At 35.0% G+C, this 16,806-nt stretch overlaps 1 protein-coding gene across 1 annotated transcript in view; it reads left to right on the forward strand.

The window, feature by feature from the left end:
- Positions 1-16,806, forward strand: part of MANEA (mannosidase endo-alpha) — a 61,690-nt gene that overhangs the window by 11,819 nt on the left and 33,065 nt on the right. Inside the window, exon 2 of the mRNA XM_033103217.1 lies at positions 1,710-2,291. Within this exon, the coding sequence (XP_032959108.1) occupies positions 1,748-2,291 (544 nt within the window). The 5' untranslated portion in view covers positions 1,710-1,747. The remainder of the gene's footprint in view (positions 1-1,709; positions 2,292-16,806) is intronic.

The raw sequence follows: 16,806 nt of genomic DNA on the forward strand, positions 1-16,806 counted from the left end.
CCAAGTTGAGGAAGGAGAATATTTGACATAAAAGTATTTTCATCAAACCGGAGAATTTAATATAATTCTAAAACAAAATCCCCAGAAACATCTGCCTATTCCTTTGCTAAATGTCCATTTTCATGAGTTTTTATGAGAAAGAAGGAACTGATGTGATGGACTGCATGGATGGCAAAGAGGACAACAGGTTAAGTGTCAGAGTAGCCTTAGTAATCGGTACTGTTTCCCAAGAATTTTGTACATTTTATATACATCTAATTATATGTACAATTATGCATATTTATATTGTATGTAAATACATATAAAGCTTACATATATCTATATATGAGATTAATATACGTATTATATATTTGTGTGTGTGTATACACGTATGGTGTATATATGGATATACCACATTTTCTTAAACAAAATTTTGAAAACATAAAACCAAATTAATTTTAGTTAGGTATGCTTATGTTTTGGAAATACTGTAAATAAAGGTGAGGGAATGGTAAACATAAAAGTGATTGCCGTTAAGCAAAGAGAAAGGGTAGGCCTGGTGATTGGCAGAGTGCACAAAGGTGGAGATGGGCTTTTAAAAGCTGGCAGTTTTCTTTTTTATATGTTTCAAAAACTAATATGTCTTTTATAGTAATCTTTAGGTGTGATATATTTCACAATTAAATAATGTTGACTTAGAGGAGAATCTCTGAATTTTAGCCCTAAAAGATATATGCTTGCTCATCTTGGTGTTTCTTACATATATGTATAATAGAAGAATCAGTGTGTAGGAAGTTTATCTATGTGACAGAATTACTTGCTAATTAGATTGTTTTACTCATCTGTCTTTTTTCTTAGGGTTAGTTTAACTTAATGCTCCAGAATAACAACAGCATGGTATATAGTAGAAAGTTATATTTTGTAAGTATAATCAATGTCAACTTTTCACCAAATACCTTTTTAATAAAAAAATTGTACATAAAAATTTAAATATTTTACCTATGTGTATGTTTATGTATTTATACTCATGTATATGTACTTACCTATCTATACATACATACATGGATATACACACACTTATTAGAATATAAAAACACACTGAAACAATTTTAGAAGCTGTCAATATGTTAATTTTATAAGCTCTGTTCAATAAGATTTTGAAAGTTATAATAGAGTAATTATGTTATTTTAAATTAGATATCTAACTTATCATTTTTAAAAATTTTATCTCATTCTTGTCTGTCTAAAAAATGTCATTTAAAATGTGTGATTACTGCCGCCTTGTGAAATAATTATTTCAGTTAAATGAGTTTGTTGAAAATCTATTTAAAAACTAGGCTTCTTGTGCTTTTAAAGATTTCGTTTTTAAAATCATGACCTTTAATTTTATATTTATATTTAGAACATTTTAGTCCATTTCCTTAGAATGTTCTCTCTATATTCAGTATATGCAAAATCTGTTCAAATGAAAAATGTATTTGTTTTGTTAAGTAAAATTTCTAAAATGTTTATCTGACAAAATGTATTTGTGGTATTGTCAAATAAATATTGCCCTTTAGTCTAGCCATATATAGATTCTGTTGTAGATATCAATATAGCAATTAACATCCTCATGCACTTTACAATTCTTTCAGTGTAATGAACTTTATGGATTTCAGTTTTTGTTTTTGAATACATTGGAAAATATTGTTAATACAATTTACTAATTACTGTTTTTCAATAAATTACAGCTAAACATTTATCGTTTGGAAATTTAAAGTATGTCATCATGGCAAAGTTTCGAAGAAGGACTTGCATCATTTTGTCACTTTTTATTCTATTTATTTTCTCTCTGATGATGGGTTTAAAAATGCTGAGACCAAATAAAGCTGCTTTTGGAGATCCTTTTGGACTTGACCTTCTTCCAGAAGTTCGTCAGCGAACTCCTCACTTGGTGAAAACTGTTGATTCCCAAAAGAGTGACAAAATCAACAGTGAAACAAATATCAAGAATTTAAAAAGTGTTGAAATTTCTGTGAAACCTTCCAAAGCCTCTGAACCTTACCTGGAAGAACTGCCACCTTTGAATTATTATTTACATATATTTTATTACAGTTGGTATGGGAATCCACAATTTGATGGTAAATATATACATTGGAACCATCCAATTCTGAAGCATTGGAACCCTAGAATAACCAAGGATTATCCACAAGGGAAGCACAACCCCCCAGATGACATTGGCTCCAGTTTTTACCCTGAGTTGGGAAGTTATAGCTCTCGGGATCCTTCTGTCATTGAAACTCACATGAAACAAATGTACTCAGCTTCAATTGGTAATTATTTTATTTTATGTATGTGTGTTTAGATATGTGTGTTTAGGTATGTGAGTGTGTGTGTGTGTGTGTGTGTGTGTACCGATATCTTTATTCACTCATTGATAGATAGTTAGATTTTTTTCCCCATATCTTGTCTGTTGTGAATAATGGTATCATAAGCATGGGAGCTATATATCTTTGATAACCTGTTTTCATTTCCTTTGTATATATACCCAGAAGTAGAATTGCTGGATCATATGATAGTTCTATTTTTAATTTTTTGAGGAACCTCTGTACCAGGGGTGTCCAAACTTTTTTCAACGTTTTTCACCAAGGGCCATATGCGGTAAAATACACAAACAGCCGGGCCACTCACTCGAGGTGAAGTACGTATTGCCTCACCTGGTTTATTTAAGTGAACTAAATATATTTTTGGAATTTGCTGCGGGCCAATAAAAAATAGATTGCGGGTCGCAGTTGGCCCGCGGGCCACAGTTTGGACACCGCTGCCCTATACTGTTCTCCATAGTGGTTAAACCAGTTTACATTCCCATTAAGACTGCACAAGGGTTCCCTTCACTCTAAGTTCTTGCCAACAACTGTTGTCTTCTGTGATCTTGTTTATAGCTATTGTTATGGGTATGAAATAGTATCCATTGTAGTTTTGATTTGCATTTCTATGGTGATTAGTGACTTTTTGGATCTTTTAACTTACCTGTTGGCCATTTGCCTCTTCAGTTCCTCTTTCTGTTTTTTACTTACATTGTTTTTCATTTCCTTTCGTTACTGACTTAGAAAATTTGGATATTAAACCCTTGTCTATTACATGGTTTGCAAATAACCTTTCTCATTCTGTAGATGCCTTTTCATTTTGTTAATTTTTGCTTTTGCAGTGTAGAAGCTTTTAACTTGAATGTAGTCCCACTTGTTGAATTTGTCTTTTAATATTTGTGCTTTGAGCATCATATCCAAAAAATCATTGCTAAGACCAATGTCAAGGATTTTTCTCCCTATGTTTTCTTCAGACGTCTTTATGGTTTTAGGTCTTATGTTTAAGTCTTTGATCTATTTCTTTTTTCTTTTTTTTTATGTTTTCAAATTTATTTTTTTTTAAGTTAAAGTGTATTGGGGTGACAATTATTAGTAAAGTTACATAGATTTCAGGTGTACAATTCTGTATTACATCATCTATAAATCCCATTGTGTGTTCACCCAGAGTCAGTATTTTTCCATCACCATATATTAGACCCCATTTACCCTCTTCTAGAGCCTCGCGCCCCTCCTTTTCCCTTACCCTCTGGTATCCCCTAAACTATTGTCTATGTCAATGAGTTTATTTTCTTTCAGTTGTTTGTCTTGTTCTATTGTTGTTTTGGGTTTATATACCACATACCAGTGAAATCATAGGGTTTTGTACTTTTTCTGCCTGACTTGTTTTGCTTAGCCTTATAATCTCAAGTTCCATCCATGTTGTCATAAATGGGCCTATTTCATCTTTTCTTAACACCGAATAGTATTCCATTGTGTATATTTACCACGACTTCTTTATCCATTCATTTATCAAAGGACATTTTGGTTGTTTCCATGTCGTGGCCAGCGTAAATAAAGCTACAATGAACATTGGAGCTCTTATCTTTATGGATAAATGTTTTCCAATTTTTGGGGTAGATACGCAGGAGAGGGATTGCTGGTAATTCTATTCGTAATTTTTTGAGGAACCTCCACACTGCCTTCCATAGCGGCTGCACCAATCTGCATTCCCACCAACTGTGTATGAGGGTTCCTGTTTCTCCACAGCCTTTCCAACACTTGTTACGATTTGTCTTCTTGATGATAGCCATTCTAACTGGGGTGACATCTCATTGTGGTTTTTATTTGCATTTCTCTGATGATTAGTGATGTAGAACATTTTGTCATATGTCATTTGCCATTTGTATATCCTCTTTGGAGAAATGTCTCTTCAGTCCCTGTACCCATTGTTCAGTTGGGTTGTTTATTTTTTGTTGTTGTTGTTGAGTTGTATGAGTTCCTTGTATATTTTGGATATTAGCCCCTTATCGGAGGCACTGTTTGCAAAAATCTTCTCCCATTCAGTTGGTTGCCTCTTTATTTTGTCAATGGTTTCTTTTGCTGTGCAGAAGCTTTTAAGTTTGATATAGTCTCATTCATTTATTTTAGTGTTTACTTCCCTTGCCTTTGGAGTCAAATTCATAAAATGCTCTTTGAACCCAAGGTTCTTAAGTTTAGTACCTGTTTTCTTCTGTGCAGTTTATTGTTTCAGATCTTATGCTTAAGTCTGATCCATTTTGAATTAATTTTGGTACATGGTGATAAATAGCAGTCAAGTTTCATTCTTTTGCACGTGGCTATCCAATTCTCCCAGCACCATTTAATGAAGAGGCTGTCTTTTCCCCATTGTATGCTTTTGGCTTCTTTGTCAAAAATTATCTGTCCATATTTATGTGGGTTTATTTCTAGGTTCTCAATTCTGTTTCATTGGTCTACGTGTCTGTTTTTCTGCCAATACCAACCATGCTATTTTGATTATTGTTGCCCTGTAATACAAGCTAAAGTCAGGGAGTGTCATACCTCCAGCATTGTTCTTTTCTTTTAGGATTGCTTTGGCTATTCGGGGTCTTTTGTGATTCCAAACAAATCTGATGATTTTTTTGTTGTATTTCTTTAAAAAATGCCATTGGGATTTTGATGGGGATTGCATTAAATCTGTATATTGCTTTGGATAATATGGCCATTTTAACTATGTTGATTCTTCCAATCCATGAGCACGGAATGTCTTTCAGTTTCAGCATGTAGGTCTTTCACATCCTTGGTTAAGTTTATTCGAAGGTATTTTATTCTTTTTGTTGCAATTGCAAAAGGAATTTTTTTATTTCTTTTTCTGAGGTATTTCATTGTTAGTATATCGGAATGCAATGGACTTCTGGCAACTTAACTGTATTCGTTGATTGTTTCTAATAGCTTTTTGGTGGAGTCTTTAGGGTTTTCTATATATAGCATGTCATCTGTAAAGAGTGACAATTGAACTTCTTCATTCCCAATTTGGATGCCTTTTATTTCTTTCTCTTGCCTGATTGCTCTGCCAAGGACTTCCAGCACTATGTTGAAAAGCAGAGGTGATGGGGACAGCCCTGTCGTGTTCCTGAACTTAGAGCCAAGGGCTTCAGTTTTTCCACATGAATTATATTAGCTGAGGGTTTGTCATATATGGCCCTTATTATGCTAATTCGATTTCCTTCTATACCTATTTTATTAACTGTTTTAATCATAAATGGATGTTGTATCTTGTCAAATGCTTTTTCTGCATGAATTGATACAACCATATGATTTTTGTCCTTTATTTTGTTTATGTGATGTATCACATTGATGGACTTTTGTATGTTGAACCATCCTTGTGCCCATGGGATGAACCACACTTGGTCGTGATGAATAATCTTTTAAATATATTGTTGCATTCGATTTGCTAGAATTTTGTTTATGATTTTTGCATCTGTATTCATCAGAGATATTGGTCTGTAGTTTTCTTTTTATGTGTTATCCTTACCAGGTTTTGGTATCAAGGTAATGTTGACTTCATAAAACGAGTCAGAGAGTAATGTCTCTTCAATTTTTTGGAAGAGTTTGAGCAGGACAGGTATTAGATCCTCTTTGAAAGTTTGGTAGAATTCACTAGTGAAGTCTTCTGGTCCCGGACTTTTGTTTTTGGGAAGGTTTTGGATGACTGATTCAATTTTGTTACTGGTGATTGGTCTATTTAGATTTTCCAGTTCTTCATGGTTCAGCCTAGGAAGGCTATATGTTTCTAAGAACTTGTCCATTTATTTGGTGGCATATAGTTCTTCATAGTATCCTTGGACGATCCTTTGTATTTCTGTGGCATCCATGATAACTATCCCTCTTTCATTTCTGATTTTGTATATTAGTGTCTTTATCTTGCCAATGGTTTGTCAATTTTATTAATCTTTTCAAAGAACCAGCTCTTTGTTACATTAATTTTTTCTGTTGTCTTTTTCTCTATTTCATTTAGTTCTGCTCTGATTTTTATTACTTCCTTTCTTCTGCTGACCTTGGGTTTCATTTGTTCTTCTTTTTCTAATTCTTTAAGGTGTAATGTCGAGTTGTTTATTTGGGATTGTTGTTGTTTCTTGATATAGGCCTGTAATGATACAAATTGCCGTCTTAAAACTGCTTTCGCTGCATCCCCCAAATTTTGATAGGATGTATTTTCATTCTCATTTGTTTCTATGTATCTTTTGATCTCTCCTCTTATTTCTTCTTTGACCCGGTCGTTCTTTAAAAATATGTTGTTTAATCTCTACGTATTTGTGGATTTTCCTGCTTTGTTTTTGCAGTTGATATCCAATTTCAAAGCCTTGTGATCAGAGGATATGCTTGGTATGATTTCAATCGTCTTAAATTTGCTGAGGCTAGTTGTATGTCCATATGTATCGTATATCCTTGAGAATGTTCCATGTACACTAGAAAAAATGTATAGTCTGATGTTTAGGATGAAGTGTTCTATAAATGTCAATTATGTCCTTTTCATCTAATGTGTCATTTAGGGCAGCTATTTATTTTCTGTTTGGATGATCTAACCATAGCTGTCAATGATGTATTTTGGTCCCATAGTATAATTGTGTTTTGGTGAATTTCTCTCTTTAATTCTGTTAGTAGATGCTTGGTATATTTCGGTGCTCCCTGATTGTGGGCATAAATATTGATGACTGTTAATGTCTCCTTATGGTAGAGTCCCCTTTACTATTTATGAAATGTTCATCTTTGTCTCTTGTTACCTTTTTTATCATGAAGTCTCTTTCATCTGATATCAGTATCACTACACCTGATTTTCTCTGAATACCATTTGCTTGGAGTGTCAGTTTCCACCCTTTCACTTTGAGTCTATGTTTGTCCTTGTAGCTGAGATGTGTCTCTTGGAGACAGCATATGGTTGGGTTTAGTTTTTTGATCCAATCTGCTACTCTGTACCTTTTCATTGGTCCTTTTACATTTAGGGTGATTATTGATATCTGAGGATTTCCTATTATCCTATCTTTAGTTTTCTGGTAAGACTGTGTCTCCATTGTTTCTTTGCCTTTTTGTTGTTTTCTATTATTTCTGTGTGGTGGTATTCTATGATTTTTTCCTTCTGTTTCTTCTTTTATGATGTTATATATTTTAGTTGTGAATTTTTTTGAGTGTTTACCATTAAGTTTATGTAAAAGAAACTTTGATATTTAGAGCATTCCATTTTATTCAGCATGCTTACTTTCTCCAATCCCATATTCCGGTTCAGGCCTTTACTCTCCCCCTTTTATGTTTTGGTTGCCACAAATTGTCCCTGTTGATGTTGATGGAATGGCCTTCTTTAGTATTTCTTGTAGTGCAGGTCATGTATTAGAAAATTCCCTCATCTTCTGTATGTCTGGAAAGGTCTTTGTTCCTCCTTTATATCTAAAGGATATCTTTGCTGGTTATATTATCCTTGGCTAATAATTTCTCTCTTTAAATAGTTTGAATATTTGTTTCCACTTCCTCTTGGCTTGTAGAGTTTCTGCTGAAAAATCTGATGATATTCTAATGGGCTTTCCATTGTAGGTTACTGTCTTCTTTTCCCTGGCTGCCTTGAGGATTCTTTCTTGGTCATTAATTTTTGACAGCTTCAATACAATGTGCCTTGGAGAAGGCCTGTTGGGGTTGAAATAATTAGGTGTTCTATTTGCTTCTTGAATTCGAGGATCTAGTTCTTTCCACAAGTTTGGGAAGTTCTCGTTGACTGTTTGAATATACTCTCTGTTCCCTTCTGCCTTTCTTCTCCTTCTGCTATGCCCATTATTCTTATATTGCTCTTTCTGATGGAGTCAGAAAGGTCTTGTAGAGTTTTTTCATTTCTTTTAAGTCTCAAGTTTCTTTCTTCTTCCATCCATGTCATTTCCAGATTTCTATCTTCTATGTCACTGATTCTTTCCTCCATTTGATCAACTCTACTACCTAAGCTGGCTATTTCATTCTTCATTTCTTTTATTGTGTTCTTAATCTCCAGAAATCCTATTTGGTTCTTTTTTAAAATTTCAATTTCTTTGGTAAAATGTTCATTTTGTTCTTTGATTGTGTTTCTGAGTTCATTAAACTGCCTGTCTGTGTTTTCTTGCATCTTGTTGAGTTTTTTAAGAACTGCAATCATGAATTCTCTGTTATTTAAGTCACATTGTTCCATATCTTTAAGTTCCTTTTGTGGAGACGTTTCATTTTCTTTCTGATCTGTCTTGTTGCCTTGGTTATTCATGGCAATTAATGATTTATTTCTCTTCCTAGACATCTACAGGAGATGGGTTCTGCAACAGGTTGATAGGAAGAGATCTTTCTTTTGTTTTCCAGTAGGAGTTGGTAGAATGTTTTATTGTCTCAGTGACTGCAGCCTTTTATTCTTTCTTACACTGTAGTGTTATTTTTTCTCTGCACTATTCTGGCTTCTCACACAATGTGGGGATTCCCTGGAAGGCGACCTTCTCCTCTGTGAACAGTTAACATGGGTCTTAGGGTGCCGCCTCCATTTGGGGATGCAGAGAGCTCCTGAATTTCCTAACCTCTTCCTGCACCAGATTCAGAGCTCGTGTGTTTCAGCAGTTCTGTTTACTCCTGCAGGGAACCTCCCAGATAGGTGAGGACAAGGGTGGGGTGGGTTGTGAGAGGTGGCCCAGAGCAATGGCGGCAACCACCATCACTGCCAATCCTGCTTCCACTGCTCCCTCTTCTTTGCCAGAACTAGTTGTACTGCGAATCTGTGTCTGAGGACCACAGTTCTCAGAACAGCAAATTTTCTGTTCTTTTGCTCTGACACTGTTACTCTTCTGCTTCTAGCACTGGGCAAGTGGGGGCGTGGTGAGCTCTGGGAGGGTAGGAAGGAGGTGGCTAGTCTCAGTACCTAAGGCTTCTGTTCTCTGCTAGTCAGTGAGGGCTTAAACCACTGTTTTCAGCCTTCTTCCTTCAGTCTTTGCTCCGAAGTCTCTGCCGTGATCGTTGGGTTCGGCTGTGTTATATACTGTCCCCTCAGCCCTGTGGGCCATTAGCGGAGCCCTAACAGTCCGATTTCTTCCCTCTCCCGCATCTGCGGTAGTTCCGAGATGAAACGAGCTCGGAGCACTGAGCTAGGTCTGCGTCCTGTGCCCCCGCGGCTCCGTCTCTGCACTTCTCCCTTCCTTCCTCCCTGGCTCGCGCAATTCGCCCACCTTTGGGTGAATTCAGTAGTGAGCCTCTGAATCTTGCCTGTCTACTGTGCAGGGAGTTCTTTGTGGAATTATAGTTCAATTTGTTGTCAAATTCCAGCGGAGATTTCCAGAGGCTCACCTCATGCTGCCATTTTTATGACGTCACTCATCTTTTATGACGTCACTCATCTATTTCAAGGTGATCTTTATGAGTGGTGTAAGATAGATTTTCTTTTCCTACATAAGGTTTTCCAGTTGAAGAAACTATCCTTTATCCATTGGACATTCTTGGCTCTCTTGTCATATGTATTAGTTGGCAGTATATGTGGGGTTTAATTCTGGGCTCTCTATTTTGTTCCACTGTCCTATGTGCCTGTTTTTATGCCAGTACCATACTGTTTTAATTACTACAGCTTCATAATGTAGTTTGAATTCAGGAAATATGATACCTCCAGTTTTGTTTATTCTTTCTCAACATTGCTTTGCATATCAGGGGTCTTTATATGGTTCCATATAAATTTGAGGACAGATTATTTTATTACTGAAAAATGCCATTAGATTTTGATAGGGATTGAGTTGAATGTGTTGATCCATCGTTGAATCTTGAGGATTTTTGCAACTGTGTTCATGAGGGACGTTGGTGTATGATTTTCTGAGGTTCTTATATCTGGCTTTGGTCAGTAATGCTGGCTTTATAGAATTAGTTTGAAACCGTTACCTCCTTTCCAGTTTTTTGGAAAAGTTTGAGAAGGATTGGTATTAATTATTTGAATGTTTGGTAGAAATGGGGCGGACAGTTAGCTCAGTTGGTTAGAGTGCGGTGCTCTTAACAAGGTTGCTGGTTTGATCCCCACATGGGCCACTGTGAGCTGCGTCCTCCACAACTAAATTGAAACACCTACTTGACTTGGAGCTAATGGTTCCTGGGAAAACATACTTAAAAAAATAAAAGTTTTATTAAAAAGTATTTTAAATGTTTGGTAGAATTCACCTGTGAAACCAACCGGTCCTGGGTTTTCTATTTTTGTAGGAATTTGATTACTGATTCAATCTCCTTACATGTTATTGGCGTGTTCAAACTTAATTTCTTTCTGGTTCAGTCTTGGAAGATTATATGATCCTAGGAAATTATCCATTTCTGCGAGGTTATCTAATTTGTTGGCATGCAATTGATTATAGTAATCTCTTATGATCCTACCATGTTTCCCCAAAAAGAAGACCTAGCTGGACCATTAGTTCTAATGCGTCTTTTGGAGGAAAAATTAATAAGACCCAGTCTTATTTTAATATAACATAAGACTAGTTATAATATAATATAATATATAATAAAACACCGGATGTAATGTCATATAATATAATATAATATAGTACTAGATATAATGTAATATAATATAATACAATAATACCAGGTATAATATAACCTAATATAATATAATGTAATACCAGGTCTAATTTAATATAATATACCAGGTTTTATATTAATTTTTGCTCCAAAAAATGTATTAGAGCTGATGGGTCCGCTAGGTCTTATTTTTGGAGACACATGGTATGTATTTCTGTAGTATCAGTTGTAATATCTTCTCTTTCATGTCTGGTTTTATTTATTTTGAGTCTTTTCTTAGTAGTCTAGCTAAAGACTAATCAGTTTTGTTTATCTTTCAGAAAAATCAGCTCTCAGTTTGGTTGATATTTTCTGTTGCTTACCTGGTCTCTTTATTTCATTTATTTCTGTTCTGATCTTTATTTCCTTCCTTCTGCTAATTTTGGGCCTCGTTTGTTTTTCTTTTTTAATTCCTTTAGGTGTAAAATTAGGTTGTTTACTTGCAATCTTTCTCATTTTTTTAATACATGCATTTGTCTCTACATACTTCTCTCTCAGAATTGCTTTTGTGCAATCCTGTAGATTTTGGAATATTGGGTTTCTATTTGTGTTTTGATATATTCTTTGATTCTTGTTTTGATTTCTTGATTGCTCCATTGATTGTGTAGGAGTTTGTTGTTTAGTTTCCACATGTTTGTGTATTTTTCTGCTATTTTGATTAAGTACAGCTACTCTGCTCCCTTTTAGTTTCCACTTGCATGGAATATCTTTTTATTCCTTCACTTAGAGTGCATGTGTGTCCTTAAAGCTGAAGTGGTTTTATTGTTGACAGTATATATTTGGGTCTTGTTTTTTATCCATCCAGCCACTCTGTGCCTTTTGACTAGTTAACTCAGTCCATTTATATTTAGAGTAATAATGATATATAAAGACTTAGTAATGCCATATGATTAATAGCTTTCTGGTTTTATATTGTCATTTCTTTTTCTCTCTGTTTCTACCTATCTTGTAAATTGGTTATTTTCCATGATAGTATGTATGCCCTGTTTCCCCTTCTTTGTCTTTTGTGGATCTGCTGTAGGTTTTGCTTTGTGGTTACTTTGAGGCTTACATAAAAGAATCCATTTTTGGCTTATAACAACTTACCTTGATCTCATATGAAGGCTCTGCCTTTTTACTCCTCGCTGGTATATCATTGATGTTACAGTTTAACTCTTTTTTTGTTGTGTATTTGTTAACAACTTACAGCAACTATACTTATTTTTCCTACTCTTTTCTGTTACCTTCTATACTTTCACTGAGCAGTTAACACGACATTCCAATATAGAATTAAAGTTTTCTAAGTCTAACTTGTATATTTTCACCTTTACTAGTGTGTTTTATACTGATACAGAATAAGCCAAAAAAATGAATACACATTTTAAGAAAAGAAAAAACTGTATTAAAATTGTAATACTCAATATATACCGATAACAAAAGATAAATACAAGTCGTGTGTATACATTTTTTTGGCACCCCAGTATATTTTCATGTGCCTGCTTAGCCTATTTTCGTTTCAACTTGAGATATTTTAGCATTTCTTGCAAGGCTGGTTAGTGGTGATGAACTCCATCAGATTCTATTCATCTGGGAAAGCCTTTAAGTCTCCTGCTTATCTGAAGGATAAGTTTGCTGGATAAAGTATTTTTGGCTGGCCATTTAAAAAAAATTTTTTTATTAAAATTTATTGGGGTGACAATGGTTAGTAAAATTACATAGGTTTCAAGTGTACAATTCTGTAATACATCATCTATATATCACATTGTGTGTTCACCACCCAGAGTCAATTCTCCTATCACTATGTTTAACCCCATATATCCTCTACACTATTGTCTGTGTTTATGAATTTTTGTTTGTTTGTGTTATTCCTTTGTTGCTTTCACTTTTATATCCCACATTATCAGTGAAGTCATATGGTTCTCGACTTTTTCTGACTCATTTCACTTAGCATAATAATATCAAGATCCATCTGTGTTGTCCCAGACGTCACTATTTCATCTTTTCCTATGGTACAGTAGTATTCCGTTGTGTATATATACCACAACTTCTTTATCTAATCATCTCTGGTTGTTTCCATGTCTTGGCCACCATAAATAAAGCTGCAGTGAACATCAGAGCACATATATCTTTACAGATAAATATTTCCCGAATTTTGGGTGTATACCCAGGAGAGGGATTGCTGGGTCATATGGTAAGTCTGTTCTTAATCTTTTGAGGAACCTCCACGCTGTCTTCAATGGCGGCTGCACCAATCTGCATTCCTACCAACAGTGTATGAGAGTTCTTTTTTCTTCACAGTCTTTCCAACACTTGCTATTATTTCTCTTGGTGATGGTAATCATTCTAACCAGTGTGAGGTGACATCTCACTGTGGTTTTTATTTGCATTTCTCTCATGATTAGTGATGTTGAGCGTCTTTTCATATGTCTGTTGGCCATCTGTATGTCCTCTCTGGAGAAATGTCTATTCAGGTCTCCTGCCCTTTTTTTAACTGGATTGTTTGTTTTTTGTTGTTGAGTTCTATGAGTTCTGTATATATTTTGGATATTAGCCCCTTATCAGAGGCGTTGTTTGCAAAATTCTTCTCCCATTCATTTGGTTTCCTCTTTATTTTGTCGATGGTTTCTTTTGCTGTGCAGAAGCTTTTAACTTTGATATAGTCCCATTCATTTATTTTAGCTTTTACTTCCCTTGCCTTTGGAGTCAAATGCTCTTTGAATCCAAAGTCCATAAGTTTAGTACCTATGTTTTCTTCTATGCAGTTTATTGTTTCAGGTCTTATATTTAGGTCTTTGACCCATTTTGAGTTAATATTGGTAAACGATGACTGTTGCCATGCAGCAGCCTACCTGTCTGTCTCCTCGTACCTGCCCCTAAAGAAAGGAGAGTCTGTGAGACGGATCCTTTCAGGGGCTTTGCTTTACCTTTGTGCTTACACCTTATGTCTCCCTGTTTGGCCCCAGAAAAAATGGCTGGTCAGCCAATGACGAGTAAGATTCCCCACGGTGCGGGGGACCAACAGGAGAACCCATGGGGTTGATAGAGGTGGGCACCGCCTGGCTAAGGAGAGCCTCTGCCTCTGTGGCTGCATTCCTTCCCACAACCTGCAGGGGAAGAAATTCAGTGGTGTGCTCTCCATCTATTTATGTGCATAAGGGTTTTGTCCCTTGGGGAAGTACATACATCCTGAGACTTATGGTTCTGCTGCCTGCAGACAAGGGTGATTGGCTTGAATCAGTTTCCTATTTTAATGTATGGGATTCACAGATACTGAGATTGACAAGCTTTATCTCCTTTACTTCCTCACCTAACTAACAAAAGCTATGCCTAAAGCCATGCGTAGGCCCGATTCAGGGCTCAGTCCTTGAGGCTGGAGCCCCTTGGCCCCACTTGCACTCTATTCTCATCTACTGTATTTTTTAATCCTGCGTCACTCTCCTCGCTCCCCACAACTCTTGTTGCGCGGGATGTGACAGATGACAGAAAGCTGTCTAGTTTCATTCCTTTGCACATGGCTTTCCAATTCTCCCAGACCATTTATTGAAGAGGCTGTCTTTTTTCCATTGTATGTTTTTGGTTCCTTTGTTGAAAATTATCTGTCTATATTTATGTGGGTTTATTTCTGGGTTCTCAATTCTATTCCATTGGTCTGTGTGTCTGTTTTTCTGCCAATACCATGTTGTTTTGATTATTGTTGCCCTGTAGTACTTAGCTAAAGTCAGGGAGTGTGGTACCTCCAGAATTGCTCTTTTTTCTTAGGATTGCTTTGGCTATTCAGGGTCTTTTGTGATTCCAAAAAAATCTGATGATTTTTTTGTTCTATTTTTTTTTTAATATCATTGGGATTTTAATGGGGTTTGCATTAAATCTGTATATTGCTTTTAGTAATACGGCCATTTTAACTATATTGATTCTTCAATCTGTGAACATGGAATGTCTTTCCATTTCTTTGTGTCTTCAATTTATTTTAAAAATTTCTTATAGTTTTCAGTGTATAGGTCCTTCCTATTCTTGGTTAAGTTTATTTGAAGGTATTTTATTATTTGTGTTGCAATTGCAAAAGGAATTGTTTGGTTTTTTTATGTTTGTTTTTCTTATTTTTTTCCCTGAGATTTCATTGTTAGTATATAAGAATTCAACGGATTTTTGTACGTTGATTTTATAGCCAGTAACTTTACTGTATTTGTTTATTGTTTCTGATAGCTTTTTGGTGGAGCCTTTAAGGTTTTCTACATGTAGCATCATGTCATCTGTAAAAAGTGATAATTTTAACTTCTTCATTCCCAGTCCAGATGCCTTTTATTTCTTTCTCTTGCCTGATTGCTCTGGAGAGGACTTCCAATACTATGTTGAAAAGCAGTGGTGATACGGGACAGCCCTGTCTTGTTCCTGAACATAAGTAGAATATTAATTATGGTGTTAGTTGTTGTCATCTATGGCTTGTATTATGTTAAGGTATTTTTCTTCTATACCCATTTTATTAAGTGTTTTAATCATAAATCGGTGTAGTATCTTGTCAAATGCTTTTTCTGCATCTATTGATGTAATCATGATTTTTGTCCTTTATTGTGTTTATGAGGTGTATCACATTGATCGCTTTTCATATGTTGAACCATCCTTGTGACCCTGGGATGAACTCCACTTGATCTTTTTAATATCAATATAATCAAGTATAGTCTTTTTAATGCATTGTTGTACTCACAATTTGCTAGAATTTTGTTTTGGAGTTTTGCATCTGTATTCATTAGAGATATTGGTCTGTAATTTTCTTTTTTTGTGTTATCCTTACCAGGTTTTGGTATCAAGGTAGTTAGCCTCATAAAATGAGTTAGGGAATAGTTTCTAAGAACTTATCTATTTCTTCTAGGTAATTGAATTTGGTGGCATATAATCCTTCATAGTATTCTTGGATGATCCTTTGTATTTCTGTGGCATCGATGGTAACTTCTCCTTTTTCATTTCTGATTTTGTTCGTTTGTCTTTTCTTCTTTTATCTTAGTCTAGACAAGGGTTTGTCAATTTTATTCATCTTTTCAAAGAACCAGCTCTTTGTTGCATTAATTTTTTTCTATTGTCTGTTTGTTCTCTATGTCATTTAGTTTTCTGCTCTGATTTTTATTCTTCCTCCTGCTAACCTTGTGTTTCATTTGTTCTTTTTCTAGCTCTTTATGGTGTAACATGAGGTTGTTTATCTGGAATTTTTCTTGTTTCTTGAGATAGGCCTGTAATGATACTAATTTCATTCTTCTTAGTACTTTTGTGGCATTCCAATAATTTTGATAGATGTATTTTCATTCTCACTTGTTTCTATGGATCTTTTGATCTCTCCTCTATTTATTCTTTAAAAACATGTTTTTTTAATTTCTACATTTTTGTGGTTTGTCCTGCTTTCATTTTGCAGTTGATACCCAATTTCAAAGCCTTGTGATCATAGAATATGCTTGGTATGATTTCAATCTTCTTAAATTTGCTGAGGCTAGTTTTATTTCCCAATATATGGTCTATCTTTGAGAATGTTCCATGTACACTAGAAAAGAATTTATAGTCTGATGTTCTAGGATGAAGTGCTCTATATATGTCAATTAAGTCCATTTTGTCTAATGTATCATTTAGGGCTGATATTTCCTTATTTATTTTCTGTTTGTATGATCAAGCCATAGCGTCAATTCTTTTTTTTCCCAAAGTATTTTGTTTTAGGTCTTACATTTAGATCTATGATCTATTTTGAGTTACATTTTATATATGACATTAGAAAAGAGTCTACCTTCAGTCTTTTGCATATGAATGTTTGGTTTTCCCAACACCATTTGTTGAAAGGACTATGCTTGCCCCATTGTATGGGACCTTTGTCAAAATAATTTGAACAAATATGTAAGGGTTTAGTTTTGGTCTCTCTATTCCATTGGTCTTTATATCTGTCTTTATGCCAGTACCACGCTGTATGGATTAC

This window comes from Rhinolophus ferrumequinum, chromosome 3, assembly GCF_004115265.2.
Source record: "Rhinolophus ferrumequinum isolate MPI-CBG mRhiFer1 chromosome 3, mRhiFer1_v1.p, whole genome shotgun sequence".
Taxonomy (NCBI): Eukaryota; Metazoa; Chordata; class Mammalia; order Chiroptera; family Rhinolophidae; genus Rhinolophus; species Rhinolophus ferrumequinum.